Raw genomic sequence first — 15,506 nt, forward strand, 5'->3', positions numbered from 1 at the left:
ATTGTAGAACATGAAAAAAAAAAAAAAAGGGAAAAACCAGTAGAAGATAACCCAGCCATGGGACCAACCTACAGTGGGATCTACTACAGTGTATGTGGTGGAGGAACAGGAAAGAAAGAGAAGTGGAATGATTTGAGCACTATAAAGAGAGGTAGAACTGGAGACTCAGGGTGGAGAGGCAGTCTCATATGAGGAGCTGGCTCTGAGGCCATAGTAAAGTCCAGGCCTGTGCTGAGGGCCATGTCTGAGTCCATGGCCATGCAGCAGCAGAGGTCTGTGTCAATGTACATGAGTCATATTACCAAAGTCCATGTGAATTCCCTAGACTGGGCCACTGGCTCACAGAGCTGGCCCCACTCCTTACAGGCTACAGCAGTTGGGAGAGAGGACCCTGCACCTCACATGGGTACCACAATAGAGCTGGCCCTGTTGGTGGGAGTATGGGTGAGCCAGGGAGAGCTGCCTTCTCTCCCCCCCTTGCCACCTACAGCAGATGGGAAAACTGGCCCCCAGGTCACTAAAAGGAGAGCAGGCACTACTACCTCATATGGTCAGCACAGTAGCTGATCTTAGTGCCAGGGGAAAGAGGATGAACTAGCCCTGAGGGTGTGAAAGGGGGGAGTTGGGGGCTGGGTAGCTGGTCTGTCCCTTACCTGAGGTGACCTTGAGTGAGCTAACCAAGGCAAAGCTGGAGAGCTGGCCCTGGTGGTAAGGGTGTGGAAGAGCTGGCAAGCTAACCAACTCTGCTACCACCCAGGCCCAGATCCAGGGCTTTAAAGTGGCCCAACCAAACATCTATCCCATCTATGAACTGCTGGAGCACATGAAGGGATCAGTCCTGCAGATCCAAAGCTGGAGGGTCTCTATGACACAGGGCAACAACAGGATAGCCTTTGAAGATCCAGTATTGATAGTGTAGCTGAGGCCTGGAACCTGACTAATGACTCACTACACTGAACATTTACAAGTAAAAATGTGTAGACGAAGGGTTATGCTGTGTGACACAATGTGACATTCTAGAGCTTCTACAAGGAGACTTTGTTGTTGTTGTTGTTGTTGTTGTTGTTTGGAGAGGGCCTTTTTACACTAAAAATTTTCTTTTGGGAGTAGGTTGCAAGGGTGGACAAGGAATGGAGAGATGATTGGGATTGTGGTACACAATATGAAATTCACAAAGAACCAATAAATAAATAAAAATAAGAGAAAATTGTCTTTAAGCAAGGCTTTTAAGCTACAGTTGTTTTTTTTTTTTTTTTTTTTTTTGTATTTATCCACTCCCTCTGTCCCTCATTCCGTTCATTCACGATTTGAGGCAGGGCCTGGATGTGTAGTCCCAGCTGACTTGAACTGGTTATACAGAGATCCTCCTCTCTTTGCTTTCCTACCTAGTCTTGGGAGTACAGGGTAAGTCACCACAACTAGCCATACCAGCCTGAGATTGTGAGAGTCTACCATCAGTATGTGCTATAAGTCAGTCTGTCTGTCTGTCTCTCTCTCTCGCACGCACGCACACACGCACACACACGCGCGCTTGGCCCACATCATAAAACTAGAAACAGATTTACAAAGGATCTAGAACACTTAACAAGGCAATAGGGAGGTTCAAATAAATTACCCCCACCCTTTTGAGATATGGTTTCTCTCCTGCCTGTCTTGGAGTGTGATCTACAACCCCCACCCCTACCCCCCAGATCTGCCTGCCTCTGCTGGGGTTAAAGGCAGATGGCACCACAGACCAGCTAACTTTAAAAGAAAAAGATTTATCAAAGATGGTAACATAGCATAGATAGCCTGTATGTGTGCATACATACACATACACATGGATAAAACATATACCTTGGCAATAATCAATATTTAACTGGATTTAAGAACCAAGACCTCAACGACAAACAGGGAAATCATGCCTGGTACAGGAAACTTAGTCAACTATTCTAGGTTAGTGAAATCACAGATCTCAGAAGTACCTACAACCAGCATTTTACTAAGCCAGCACAATCCCTATCTACATTCTAAATATTTGTCCTTATACCCATGTATAGTTTTCCCTTCTCATCTAGGAAACTTGAAACTTCTCTTTAAGAAAACCACAATCGACCAAAATGCAGAGTTGTGTCCTATTGGGTAGAACTGCAATACAACTCATCCCCTTACAGTTCAGGGAACACTGCAAAAGAGGGGTGGAGGATATTAAGAGCCAGAGGATCAGAGTTTGCTGTGAGATCAGGTCTCATAGGAACATCAGAAACTACAGTCATAAATTCTTACCAATATGATTACCTAAAAATGACCTAAACCACGACAATTCCTATAATAGACATGAAAAAGTGGACAGGGGAATAACCACTAAGCCTCACTACACATAATTACAAACTACAAAGGCATGCTGAAAGAGGAAGAAATAGTTTTTCCAAGGGAAGAACAACAATTGGTTATTCAATAACAAATGGTCAACCCTGCAAACATAAATAAAAGAACATACAGAGCAGGTTGTACTGTGTATAGGAATATGAATACATGCAGAATAACAATGAGGGCTAGAGAGATGGCTCAGCGGTTTAGAGAACTTACTGCTCTTCCAGAGGTCCTGAGTTCAATTCCCAGCAACCACAAGGTAGCTCACAACTGTCTGTAATGGGGATACCCTCTTCTGGCGTGTCTAAATGATGCGATAGTGTACTCACATGAAATAAATCTTTTTAAAAAAAGATTCAAAATTCAGAAAAAAAGAATGAAAAAAGAGGTCATGGGGGCTGGGGATTTAGCCGGGTGGTAAGGCAGTTACAGAGGAAGCACAAGGGCCTGGGTTTGGTCCCCGGGGCCAAAAAAAAAAAAAACCAAAAAAAAAAAAAAAAGGTCATAAAGTTGAAGGACATTTGAGAGATATATAGGAGGGTTAAAAGGAACAAAGTAAAGGAGGAAATGAAGTAATTATAGTATACTATATTATACTATTATATCATGTTTTCAAAAAACAGGATATAATAAAAAACACCCCGTGAAAAATTAAAAAAAAAAAATACAAAGAATATAGGACAGAAGGGGGAGGGGCAGCCATGGGAAAAGAAACCAAAATCTCCAATAAAAATATCATTTGGGGGCTGGAGAGATGGCTCAGTGGTTAAATTAAAAGCTCTGATTACTTTTTCAAAAGACACAGGTTCAATTCCCAGCACCACATGGTGGTTTACCAACTCTAACTCCAGTTCCAGGGGATCCAATTCTGACCTCTGAAGGCATCATATACACAGGTGGTACAGACATACATGTAGGCAAAACACCCAAACACATAAAATAAAAATATACCTAAAAATACCACGTTGGTGGTACAGACCTATAATCCTAGCACTAGGAAGGCTGAGGTTAAAAAAAAAAAGTCAATCTGTGCTGTACAACAAGACTCTCATCTAAAAAAAGAACTCTCCTCAAACTCACAAAACAAGGAAAGGATTAATTCTCTCCTATGCTAGCAAGAAAATACCAATTTATAGTCAAACAGTAATACCCTGTGGTATAACAATTGATTTCTACATTTATGCTATGGAAAAGCACAATAACAAGATACATATAAAATGTTACTTTGTCAAGATAAGGGAAGGGAACAATCAAGACTTAATAGGCCATTGATAAATTAGCTATAAGAGTTATATATATGTGGATTACTACATGATTTTAAAAGCAAGTCTAGATTATAAAGGATTAGCCAGACAGGGCTAAGTGGCACTGGACTGTAGTCACAGTACTTAGGAAGAGGAGGTAGGATCAGAAATTCAAGGTCTGCCTTAGCTACTTAGTTTCAGGCCAGCCTGAGGTACACAAAGCCCTGTCTCAAAAATTAAATTAAATTAAAAGATCACCCAGTACCTTTTTGTTTTTTTTTTCAAGGCAAGGTTTCTCTGTGTGGTTCTAGCTGTCCTGAACTCACTCTGTAGATCAGGCTGGCCTCAAACTCAAAGATCTACATGCCTCTGCCTCTGAGTACTAGGATCAAAGGCTTGCACCATCCAGCAATCACCCAGTACTGTGGATGAAATTTTGTTTCTATAGAATATATTTGTTGGAAGTAATTGTTTAAAAGGTTTTTAAAAAATGAGTAAACAGATTAGAAACATGACTCTTTTTGAAGGGAACATCACAGGATCAAAGTTATGGGTAGTCTGTGTGTGGGATGTGTGTGTGTGTGTGTGTGTGTGTGTGTGTGTGTGTGTGTGTGTGAGCCCCAACAGTTTGTTTTCTTTATTTTTATTTCTTTATTTATTTATTTCATGTATGTGAGTACACTGTCACTGTCTTTTGACAGACCAGAAGAGGGCATCGGATTCCATTACAGATGGTTGTGAGCTACCATGTGGTTGCTGGGATTTGAACTCAGGTCCTTAGGAAGAGCAGTCAGTGCTCCTAACCACTGAGCCATCTCTCCAGCCCAACAGTTTTGTTTTCATGTTATAAGGATATATATTACTTTACATTTTTTTACATTATATACTTATATTTTATAATAAAATAGAATTTGCTTAAGACATATTTCATGAAGGCACTAACAGCAAACATGTGTGGGGGGAAAAAAAGGGGAAGTGGGTTGATAAAAAGCAACATAGTGGGGGTTGGGGATTTAGCTCAGTGGTAGAGTGCTTGCCTAGCTAGCGCAAGGCCCTGGGTTCGGTCCCCAGCTCCGAAAAAAAAAGAAAAAAAAAAAAAAAGCAACATAGCCAGGCATGGTAGTACTCGCCTTTAATCCCAGCATTATGTAGCAGGTGGACTGTGTAAAGTCAGTCTAGAATGTAGACTGGGTGAATTCCAGGCAGCCAGGGCTATATATTGAGATCCTTTCTCAAAACATAGGGTTCAAAGAACAAAAATGAAAAAAAAGAATATTAATATTTTCATACTGTTTCTGAAAAATTATACAAGGCTGATTTTTACTGTACAACCACAGCTACAAGCAAGTAATTAACAAGTCTTAGACTGTTATTTAATGAAGGGCTTATTGAATAATTACAACTACATAACAAGTTTAAGATGGTTTGGAAAGATCTCAGGTCGGAAGTCTTTTTTTTTTTTTTTTTTTTGGGGGGTCAGAAGTCTTAATACTGATCAAGATATTCCTAGGTGGGCCTGACTGGCTGAAGTGATTTATCTGGTTTCCCCAAAACAGCAATATACTACCAGAGTCATCCTAAAAGTGGAGGAGAGTGTCTTAAAACATGGGAGCCATCAAGAATCTGCTACACTTTTATCTAGAGAAAGCTAGGCTGCTGAAATGGCTACATACGTAAAGGAGCTTACTACCAAGCCTGACTTGAGTTTGATCCCAGAACACACATGATTTAAGAAGAGAAACAACTCTCCCAAAGCTGTTCTCTGATCTTCACATAAACCACCATGATGCATGCACACGCACACACACACACACACACACACACACACACACACACACACACACACACACACACACACACACACACACACACACACACACACACACACACACAAAACAAATAAATGTAGTGAATAAAGCCCATGATCATATTCTAAAAAGACTCTCCATGGTTCCTACAATGCATCATGCATCTACCTCTGATAATGTTGATAGCAAAAAGTTGTGGATATAATTCCTTCAGTTCATTAATAAGAGTAATAGTTTGGCTGGGATTAAAATTATCTCAAGAGTATTTTTTTTTTGTAGAATAAATTCTAGGAGCACCTATCAATTGACTGTTAATTTAATATAGCTCAATCTGCATCCTTTGAATCCTATGATCTCTGGACATTTGATTTTTTTATTACTATTATTCTCTTTTTGATATAGGGTCTCATTATATTTTTCAAATATTTACTTCACTTTAATTATGTGTTTATCTGTGTACTTTATGAGTGCAGGTGCCCAAGCAGGTGAGAAGAGTGTTAAGCTTCTCTGGAGCTGGAATTACACATATCCTCTAAAGAAGCAAAATGTGCTCTAAAGCTCTGAGCCACATCAGCAGCCCTGCCTCACTGTTGCTTTGGCTGGTCTCAAACTTCCAAGTACCTGGGACTGTAGGCATGTGCCACACACAGCTCATCATCCCCCCTCCTTTAAAATCTCATCTTTTAGAAGATTGCTTATTTTTATTTTTGTGTCTGTGCACCAACCTCAGGGGCCAAAGGGCAATAGATCCCCTAAACCTGGATGAACCAGATGTGGGTGCTCTGTCAAAAGCAATAAGCACTACTTAACTACTGAGCTATCTGTCCAAGCTCTAGCTCACCATATTCATTTTTCTTAGGAAAACAAGAAGGAGGCCATGGCATCTAGCTTGCATGTCAAAAGCACTCTTGGTTTTTAAGTACTGAAAGATTTGGGAGCAGAGGCTCCTTCATGCCCATTACTTCAGCTACTGGGAAGGCCAAGAGGGAGGTCTGGATTTGTTGCTAGCCTCTATAATTCAGAAAAATGCCTTCTCAAAACAAAGAACAAAATAGAAGACGCATCCATGTCACTAATTTACAAGACCAATAATCTTGCCAAAAGTCAACTAGCTAGTTACTAATAACAACACTATCACCCATTTCTTTCAGCAGCACACTCCTACGGCACACTCCATTAGACATTATAGAGGAACAGCTTAGAGTCAGCATTGCTACCCTGCCACAGATCTGAAGAAAAGCATCCCTTGCAGTGACTCCAGGATATAAGAGTTGTCAATACAGAAACATTGGTACAACTGGAGCTGAGAAAACTCTACAGAGCCCTGGTTGTCCTGAAACTCACTAAGTAGATCAGGCTGACCTTGAATTCAGAGATTCACTGCCACTCCCTCAAAAGTGCTGGAATTAAAGGCCTGGTTTCTTATTTTCTGAGACCCTGGTAATCTAGGCTAATCTCAAATTCATAATCCTCCTGCTGGAATTACAGGTATGGGCCAAACTCCCAGTAAGCCACTGTATCCTTAATCTAAGAAGGACTGGAGAGCCAAGGCACAAGTAGGCTAAACTGTCAAATATTTTTCCAAATAATTTGCAATAAAAATCTTGAGGGGGTGGGTGGAAAATTTGCACATACAGTATGATAAAGTACTTGCCCAGCAAGCTCAAAGCCCTGGGTTCATCCCCATCACCGGGAAAGGGGGGGGGGGGTGTTCCAGTTTCACTTTGAAAAGTTTTAAAGTCTGGAAAACAGGGTTTATAAAAACTGGGTTAATATTTGGTAGTTCAATAAATACTATAATGCCTAATACTATGTGTAAATTTAGATATGGAAGGGTAGCAGTCAATAAAGTGATTCAACAGGTTTTTCTACTAAATTTTAGGAAGACTTGGTATACCACATTCTCTTCACTTATTTGGCAATGGCAGTAAACAGCTCTTTTCAGCAGACTAGAATTATGCTAATATAAGACAGAGAGCAAAATACACTATTTTTGTTTTGTTTTGTTTTTCCTGGAAATTAGAATTAATGAGGAGAGCTGAATGCCTATAATCCTAGCAACTGGAAGGAGACAGTGACAGGAAGATCAAGGATTCCAAACCTGCCTGGGCTACACAAGTAGTGCTTCAAAAAGCAAACAAAATAACAAAAAACAAATAAGTTAGTGAGCATTTCTCTATGCAAAAGCTAAGAAACTAAATTGGTTCAACATTTATCTCCCCCTACAGGAGAGATACAACAATCACAATTGTACAGGATCCCTTCGCTGCGTTTGACCCTCACAACCCCATAAACATGCTCAAACTTCGGCTGTTCCAACGACTCTCCCCAGACTAGCGAAAACTTGCCAACAAAACAGTCGCAATTTCCACAGGAAAAAGCCTAGTTATTTTAGTGCAGTTTAATTTTAAAAACAAATGGGAGAGTTTTACTCAGCATTTCCATTCTAACATTTTTTTTTCTTTTTGAAAGACTTTACTAAATAAATAAGCTCAGTCCGGCTTCGAACGCCTAATCCTCTACATCAATAGGCATGCGCCACCAAATACAAGCCAGTATTAATTTTATTTTCTGAACTGCAGTTGTTGCAACCCAAATAAAGCCCCAAGGGCTGTATTGCATTGGTCAGCATTCGAGCGCAATGGCACAGCCCAATTTCTAACGCGCAGGCAGGCTACCGTGGGACCAGCTGTGCGATCCAGACTCCGAGTCAACTGTCCTATCTCAGGCATTCTGAAACACAACCGAAAAACACCTAATACCAGCTGCCATCAGAGCCACATCTACCTGGCAGCTTTTTGAGACTTTCGTTTCACCAACTTTACCTCAGGAGCGAGCCCGATCGCGCTTCCACTTACTCACACGCAGGCTCGTCCCGACTCGCTTCCACTCTGTGGCAAGTTCGCGGAAACTTTTCCACAGTATTCACCGCGTCCAGGACGCCGACACGTGAAGGCACGAGCCCAACACGGCCGCGCTGCCCAGTCACCCACGCCGTGCCCCTACCCGTCAAGGAGAACCTGAGGTCCCACCTCTTCCTGTCGCTCCCTCTCCCACATGTCCATTTATGTAAATCGGCACGGTGAATGACACCTAGGAACCAAACACCTCCCGCGGATCGCACTCACCGGCCTCCGGGGAGTCCTGAGCGGGCGGCGGCACGCCGGTGCCCACCGGGGACAGGTGCTGAGGCAGCTTCTTGGTCCACGGGTTCCCCTTTGGCAGCGGCGGCGGCTTGTCCTCGAGGCCGGCTGCCGCTGGGTCCTCACGGACGTCCTCCGGTGGGTCCCGAGGTGCTGGCGGCGGCGGCGGTGGCGGCGGCGGCGGCGGCGGTGGTGGTGGCGGCGGCGGCGGCGGGGCCTCCCGCCGAAGGGACCCCCGGGCGCACGCGCCTTGTGCGCCAGGTGCAGCGCCAGCGGCCTCACGGGCACGGCCGCTTGCGGCACGCTGTGTCCCAGCACGAGCGCCGGCGACGGCTCTCCCCGCGCCCCGCGCTGGTGGCGGCCGCGGCCCGCTCCTCCCTCGCCTCTTTGCCCTCCCGCTCGCCGGGCGCCGGCTGCTCCGCCCGCCGGCTCGCCGCTGCCAACAGCGCGTCCCGGTCTCCGGCCACGGCGGGCGGGTCCTCCCGGGGGCAGCGGCGGGCACCGGGGCGCGAGCGGACATGGCCGGCCCCTGGCCCCAGCCTCCTGCCCAGCCTGGGGCCGTCCGGGTCCAGGGGAGCCCGGCCGCCCCTCTCTCTCCACACGGGGGCACCGACCCGCTTCGGTCCTGGGACGCGGAACCCGCCCGCCGAGGCGTGCAGCGCCCGGCGTGCCTGTCCTCCCCGCCCGCCGAGCGGAGCGCTAACCGCCCGCCGCCCGGCCTCGTCGCAGCGCACGGCTGGAGCTCGCCACACGCGCCGGGCGCGCCCGAGCCGCGAGCCCTCAGCGGGCGCGGGCGACGACGCGGCGCTCCAGCCAGTCTGAAGGATCTCTGGCGAGCCGCGGAGGCGCGCGCGGCCTTAGCCGGTAACTGCCCCAGAGGGCGGGGCGTGCAGAGGGCGAGGCAGTCGGGGGCGGGGCGTGCAGAGGGCGAGGATGGCAACTGGGCGGGGCGGGCGGAGGGCGAGGAGGGCCAATGGGCGGGGTGGTCGAATAGGCGGGGCGTTTATAAGCCGAGGCGGGCCGATGGGCTGGGCGTGCGGAGGCGGAGGCGTCCAAGAGGCGGGGCGCGCAGAGGGCGAGGCGGGCCAGTGGGCGGGGCGTGATAAAGGCTAGACAGCCAAGAGAATCAGCGTTCGGTAGGCGAGGTGCCCAAGGACCAGGGCGAGGGCCAGTCAGGGTGAGGGGCGGGGCGGGTAGAGGACGAGGCAGGATAGGGGGCGGGCACCCCGGAGAGTGACATGCCTACTCACTGGCATCCCTAAACGCTGCGGGCGACCGCGGCCTGAGGAGTCTTCGCGAGTGCGGCGGGCGTGGTTTGATGAGGGCCCCGCCCTAGCGGCCTGCGAGGTTGAACCTGCACTCTTGGGGAGCACCCGACATCTGTGACCCAGGGACAAGGAGGACTCTCCTCCAGAACCGGGAGGACCAGAAAGCCCATATTGCGCTTCAGGTTCTTCAGGAAGGCGGGTCCTTAGGACCCGGGAAAAGTTTTCCGCTAACGCTGTGGACTCCGTAGGCACTCCTGATCCGCAGCCAAGCTCAGGTGAAGACTCAGCCGCGACATTAAGTGACATTAAGTGACAAGTGCACTTACTTGTCCGTCCTGATTCTAACCCACAGACAATGAAATGCTTGAGTTCTCTTGAGTAAAGCAAACACTTAACATTTCGCCACCTTTTTCATTTTTCACTTTTTCAATGGCTTTTGATGTTTTCAAACTAGATGTTCGGTAGCACAAGTTGACCTCGATCTCGAGGTTGGCCGTGAGCTTTCTTTTCCCCTTGCTTTTGAGACAGCGTACTACTCTAGTCCAGGCTGCCCTGGAAGCCATCGACTTAGACCAGTCTGCTTCTGAACTCAAAGGAATGCACCTGCCTCAGCCTTTTAAATGTTGGGATGACTACAGGCGTGAGTACTAGGCACCAGCCAGTCTTGAACTTTTTTTAAAGAATTCTTTTAGAGTTCCTAGGGCTGGTATTAAAGCTTAAGGACCACACCCAGTAGGCTTTGTACATTCACAGTCTCTCCGTCTAGATTTCTTTTTTTAGATCCGCCTGCCTCTGCCTCCCAAATGCTGTGATTAAAGAAGTGCACTGCCTCACCCAGCATGAATTATTCTATTTTTAATTACAGGAATGTGAGTACGTGTGTGCATTTGTGTGTACAATTGTGCAGGTGCCCCAGATTACCGGAGGAATTGGATCACCCTGAGCTGAAGATACAGGCTGTTGTGAGCTGCCCGGCACCGTACTGGGGAGACCGAGCGACAAGCGCTCTTAATCTTAAAGCCATCTCTCCAGCCCCTTAGCTTTGAATAATTGACGGAGTGAAAAAAGGAATACAGAGGGAAGGGCATAACTGCTCCCAGATACGGTGGAGTCTAGAGTTGACAGGACCAGATTGAGACTGAGCTGGGGCATACGGGGAGAAGGGGAGCGGGTGGAAGAGGGGAGAAGAAGGGACAAACTGCAGAAGCCAGGAGGCCAAACGTACAAAAGGGACCTGCAACCAAATTGGTTGCATTATATAGGGAAGAGCAACCCAGTTGCCTGGGCTGGGAAGTTCAGTGTAGGAGGTGGAGGGTTAGGGCAGCCAGGGGGGCCCTACTGGTACTGACCGAGGGTTGCAGGAAGATCACAGCTGCCAGGTCCCCTTTGATATGTTAAATAAGCACCTCAGCCAATTGCTGCAGGGTTTGAGATTTAACCGTGACCCTGACTCCACCTCCCTTCGGATTAGAAGAGGTGAGCATCTCTCCCAGTTTGTTTACCAGTCTTAATTTGTGCAAATAGCACTTGATTACAGCTTAACCATGTTCCCAATATTTCTCCCCAGTACAATTTGGTAAGCCTAGCAAGCTCTTTCTTTTTTAGCACTGAAATTTGATCTGAGGTGATATTGGCCAAACATGCTTCAGGTTTGATGAAGTTGCATTGTTCAAGGTCATCATTGAGAACTATTCCTACTGGTGAAAAGGTTTTCTCCACCTCAGACCACCGCTGACCATGTTCAATAGGGTTCTCACGACCTCATATATAACGTCAGCTATACACAGTGAGGCTTTGCTGGTTTTCTACACAGAAATCTCCAGGTTACCCGTCCCTAAGCTAGGCGATGAGAGCTATACTTCCATCTGAATTGCCCAATGCCAGTGCCAACTTCTTGTTTGTTTGTTGGGTTTTTTTTGTTTTTTGTTTTTTGTTTTTTTTGGTTTTGTGAGACGGGGTTTGTTTGTGTAGCCCTGGCTGTCTTGTAACTAGCTCTATAGGTAAAGCTGCCCTCTGACAGAGCTCCCCCTGCCTCTGCCACCTCAATGCTGGGATCAAAGGAGTATACTACTACTTCCTGGCTGCTTCTTGTAATCAGTTTTTGTTTTTTCAAGATCTGTTGGAAACACTTAATTCTTGTATAGAATTGTACCAACAAATACCAGTCAACGGGATTCTGAACACGTTGTATTCGTTTTTTGCTTATCGAAATACAAGACTGAGTTAGTAGAAGGAAAGGAAATAGGGTAGTGTCTGTCTACAATTCCATTTACCTGTGCTCCTATGGATATTTGGTGCACAAATGCATGCGTGTATATACACACGGGTGCTCGTATAAAGGTCTGAGGAAGACCAGGCAGCATCCACCCATTTCTATTTATTTATTATTTTGATGTAAGTTCTCTCACTAGCTGGAACTCACCACCGGCTACCTGGCCAGTGACTCTGCACCTCCCCAGTGACACCAAGTTTGGTCTTTTGGGGGACATCAAACTCAAATCCTCACAAATATTTTACTGACTGACCTCTCACCCCAGTTCTATGCTGTATTTAAAAGTCACAAGACTTCTCACAAAAAAAAAAAAAAAATTCAGCTAGGAATGGCACACACCTTTGATCCCAGAATTTGGGAGGCAGAGGCAGGCAGATTTCTGTGTTTGAGGCCAGCCTTGTCTACAAAGTGAGTTCTAGGACAACCTTGTCTATACAGAGAAACCCTGTCCAGAACAACTCTTCCACCCCAAAAAGAGAGAGACCGACTCCTTAAAGTGAAGGATGATGAAGAAACAATGTTTCTAGGAACAGTATTTGCTTTTCTGGGAGAGAACGGAGAGCAGTTGTACTTTCAGGGCTCCAGTGGCAGGGCCTTTACTGTAGTGCATTGTTACTACTTGTGACTAAAGCTTACTGTCTATTATCTATCTTTCAAGTACTTAGAACTCCTGCTTCCTCCTCCTGCTGCTGCTGTGGGCACTGCTGCTGTTCTAACTCCTTCTCTTCCTCCTCCTCCCCCTCCACCCCCTCCCCCTCCTCCCACTCCACCTCCTCCACCTCCTCCTCCTCCTCCTTCCCCTTCTTCCTCCTCCCCCTCCCTCCCCTCCCCCTCCCTCTCCCTCTCTTCCTTCTCCTCTCCCCCAAGACAGGGTTTTTCTGTGTAGCTCTGTTTTGGAACTCACTCTGCAGACCAGGCTGGCTTCCCACTCAGAGATTCCCCCTGCCCCTTGCTAGGAAGCGAGAGCCACAGTTGCCTGGCCAAACTGCTTCTGGTAAAGAGCTTAGATGTTTTTGTTGTTGTTCACTCTAGCCTTTTTCTGTTCTTTTGTTTGTTTCAGGGTTTGTTTTTGAAGAGCAAGCAAGAAAACTTTTATTAAGGAGTAATATCTCCCTAGGAAGGGTCTGGAAAATGAGTTGTCCTGTGTTTTGTTTGGTTGCTTTGTATTTTTTGTTTTGTTTTATTTTTTATTTATTGTGACAGTCACATTAGGTAGCCCAGCCTGCCCTGGAATTTGCTATGTAGCCCAGACTGACTTCAAATTTAAAATCTACCAGATTAAAATCTCCCAACTTCTTCCTGGAGCTGTAGTCATGCACCACCCAACTTGGCAACCCTCCTTCTCCTGACCTTGTAGCAGAAAAGTCTAACCTCCCTAGACAGTGTGCAGTCTTGCCCTCCAGTATCTGTATATTAGAAAGGTCTGACGATATGGAAGTTCACAGTCCTCATTCCCCCAAGGCAAATCACCAAAGGTTATCAGCAGTTTTCTCTCAACCTGTTCTGTGTTTATCTTTGCCCTTATAGGCACAGAGATAATAACCACCTGCCCTCAGGGTACTGTACTAGCCCCCGATTCTCTGACAATAATCCTTATCTTTGTAAACGGTCCTTTTAACAAGTTCAAATTATGAATGTTGAGTGTTCCATCGTTCCTAGCACCCTAGCTGAGCCAGTTTGCCATTGTTAGCCTCCATTTTGTTCTTGGTTTTTCCTTTATAGCGAACTATAGCTTATATCAGATTCTTCCTCTATTTCCTAGTTCAGAATCATGGAGGAGCCAGGCAAGGGGTCAGGCACTCATAATCTCAGCTACTCAGAGGTGTGGGAGGATCACTTAAACCCAGGATTATGAGGCCAGCATGGGCAAACAGGAAGATCTCTGTGTCTAAAGCAGGGCTGGAAGGGAAAACCCAGGTTTGTACTTTGTCATTTGTGCCCAAGTTTTCTAGTCAGAATAAATGAGTTACTAGCCAATCTGTGAATTATTTCTCCTTGAATACGGGTTATTCGTCCCAGCCTAAAGGAACAAGTTATTTGGTTCAAAACTCAACAATGAAGGCAAAGGAGAGGAAGCATCCTCTAAGCAACAGCCTCCCTTCTTTGAGACAGTCTCGTGTTACCCAGACTGGCATTGAATTCTTTAAATATCCCAGAGAAAACTATGAAGTCCTAATCATCTGACCTGTAGTTCCCAAGTGCTGTAGACCTGTGTCACTGCATTCAGTTAAAATTCTTGTTGAATGGCCACCATCTTCTAGTCCTCACAAGAGACATGGTTGCCATCCCTTTTCCTCTCTCACCTTCTATACTAGTTCTGTGAGAGCCAAAGTTATGTTGTAAGTTTTAATTACTATGCCTAAGAGATCTGTCTTAGTTACGGTTTTACTGCTGTGAACAGACACCATGAGCAATGCAAATCTTACAAGGACAACATTTAATTGGGGCTGGCTTACAGGTTCAGAGGTTCAGTCCATTATCCTCAAGGCAGAAACATGGCAGCATCCAGGCAGGCATGGTGTAGGAGGAGCTGAGAGTTCTTCCTCTCCATCTGATGGCGGCTATTGGGAGACTGGCTTCCAGGCAGCTAGAATGAGGGTCTTATTCCCCACACCCACACCGACACATCTACTCCAACAGTGCCACTCCTTCTAATACTCCCTGGACTGACAAACCATCACAAGATCCATGAAACAAAATACCTCTTAACCTGCAAATCCTTGGCCCAAGGACAGATAATTCCTGAAATGCTAAAGCTATTGTTTATGGGAGATAACAAGCCATGTATTTCAACACCCCTAAACAAGTTTGTTTGACCCTAACTCTCCCGGATATGCTTGATGATCACGTATAGGTATAAAATACATCAAGATGTGTGTTTGCCTCCTATTGACCGGATGGGAAATACGGTGGCCTTATGGGTTTCCTTTGTAAGTCTGCAAAATGTGACTTGTCATTTTCTGGGAACCCAGGAATGGATCTGATCAGAGTCCATCATCCTGGCCAGTATTTAATTAAAGCTTGCTTCAAATTTGGCTTAAAATTGTACCATGGTTTTATTTTCACTGGTGGGATTAACAGTTCCTTCATCGACAAGAAGCTGCCAGCAGTGTTCCAGGCTCTCGATAATCCTATCAATTACTGGATCTCTTTACTGCTTCCTCCACACTGCCATCACCTTCCATAATGTGCCACTTCCTGTTAATGGCTTCTCTGTCTCTGCTAAGGCCCATTTCATACTGTGAGGACCATAAGAGATAACTATAAAATATAGCAGGCATATTAAATCACGTGAGATTACCCCTTAATGTAATGGGAATTAAAATCTAGAGAACATAAGGTTGTGTCTTGAGACCGGTCCTTTGGGTCTTGAGAAGTCATTCTTCGAGAACCTTGATGGCTAGATTGTTCAAATAAGC

General features: G+C 45.9%; 1 protein-coding gene across 4 annotated transcripts in view; it reads right to left on the reverse strand.

Annotated features, from left to right (window-relative positions):
- The window catches only part of LOC116896906 (la-related protein 1B-like), a 33,171-nt gene extending 23,786 nt beyond the window's left edge, over positions 1-9,385 (reverse strand). Inside the window, exon 1 of one of the 4 annotated variants that reach the window (XM_032898459.1) lies at positions 8,533-9,385. In XM_032898459.1, coding sequence (XP_032754350.1) covers positions 8,533-9,067 — 535 coding nt within the window. In that variant the 5' untranslated portion in view covers positions 9,068-9,385. Of the gene's footprint in view, positions 1-8,229; positions 8,413-8,532 lie in introns of those variants that run through there. The other 3 variants (XM_032898463.1, XM_032898462.1, XM_032898461.1) reach the window with 3 other exon arrangements.
- Positions 9,386-15,506: the final 6,121 nt, after the last annotated feature.

The sequence above is a fragment of the Rattus rattus genome, chromosome 3 (assembly GCF_011064425.1).
Source record: "Rattus rattus isolate New Zealand chromosome 3, Rrattus_CSIRO_v1, whole genome shotgun sequence".
NCBI lineage: Eukaryota > Metazoa > Chordata > Mammalia > Rodentia > Muridae > Rattus > Rattus rattus.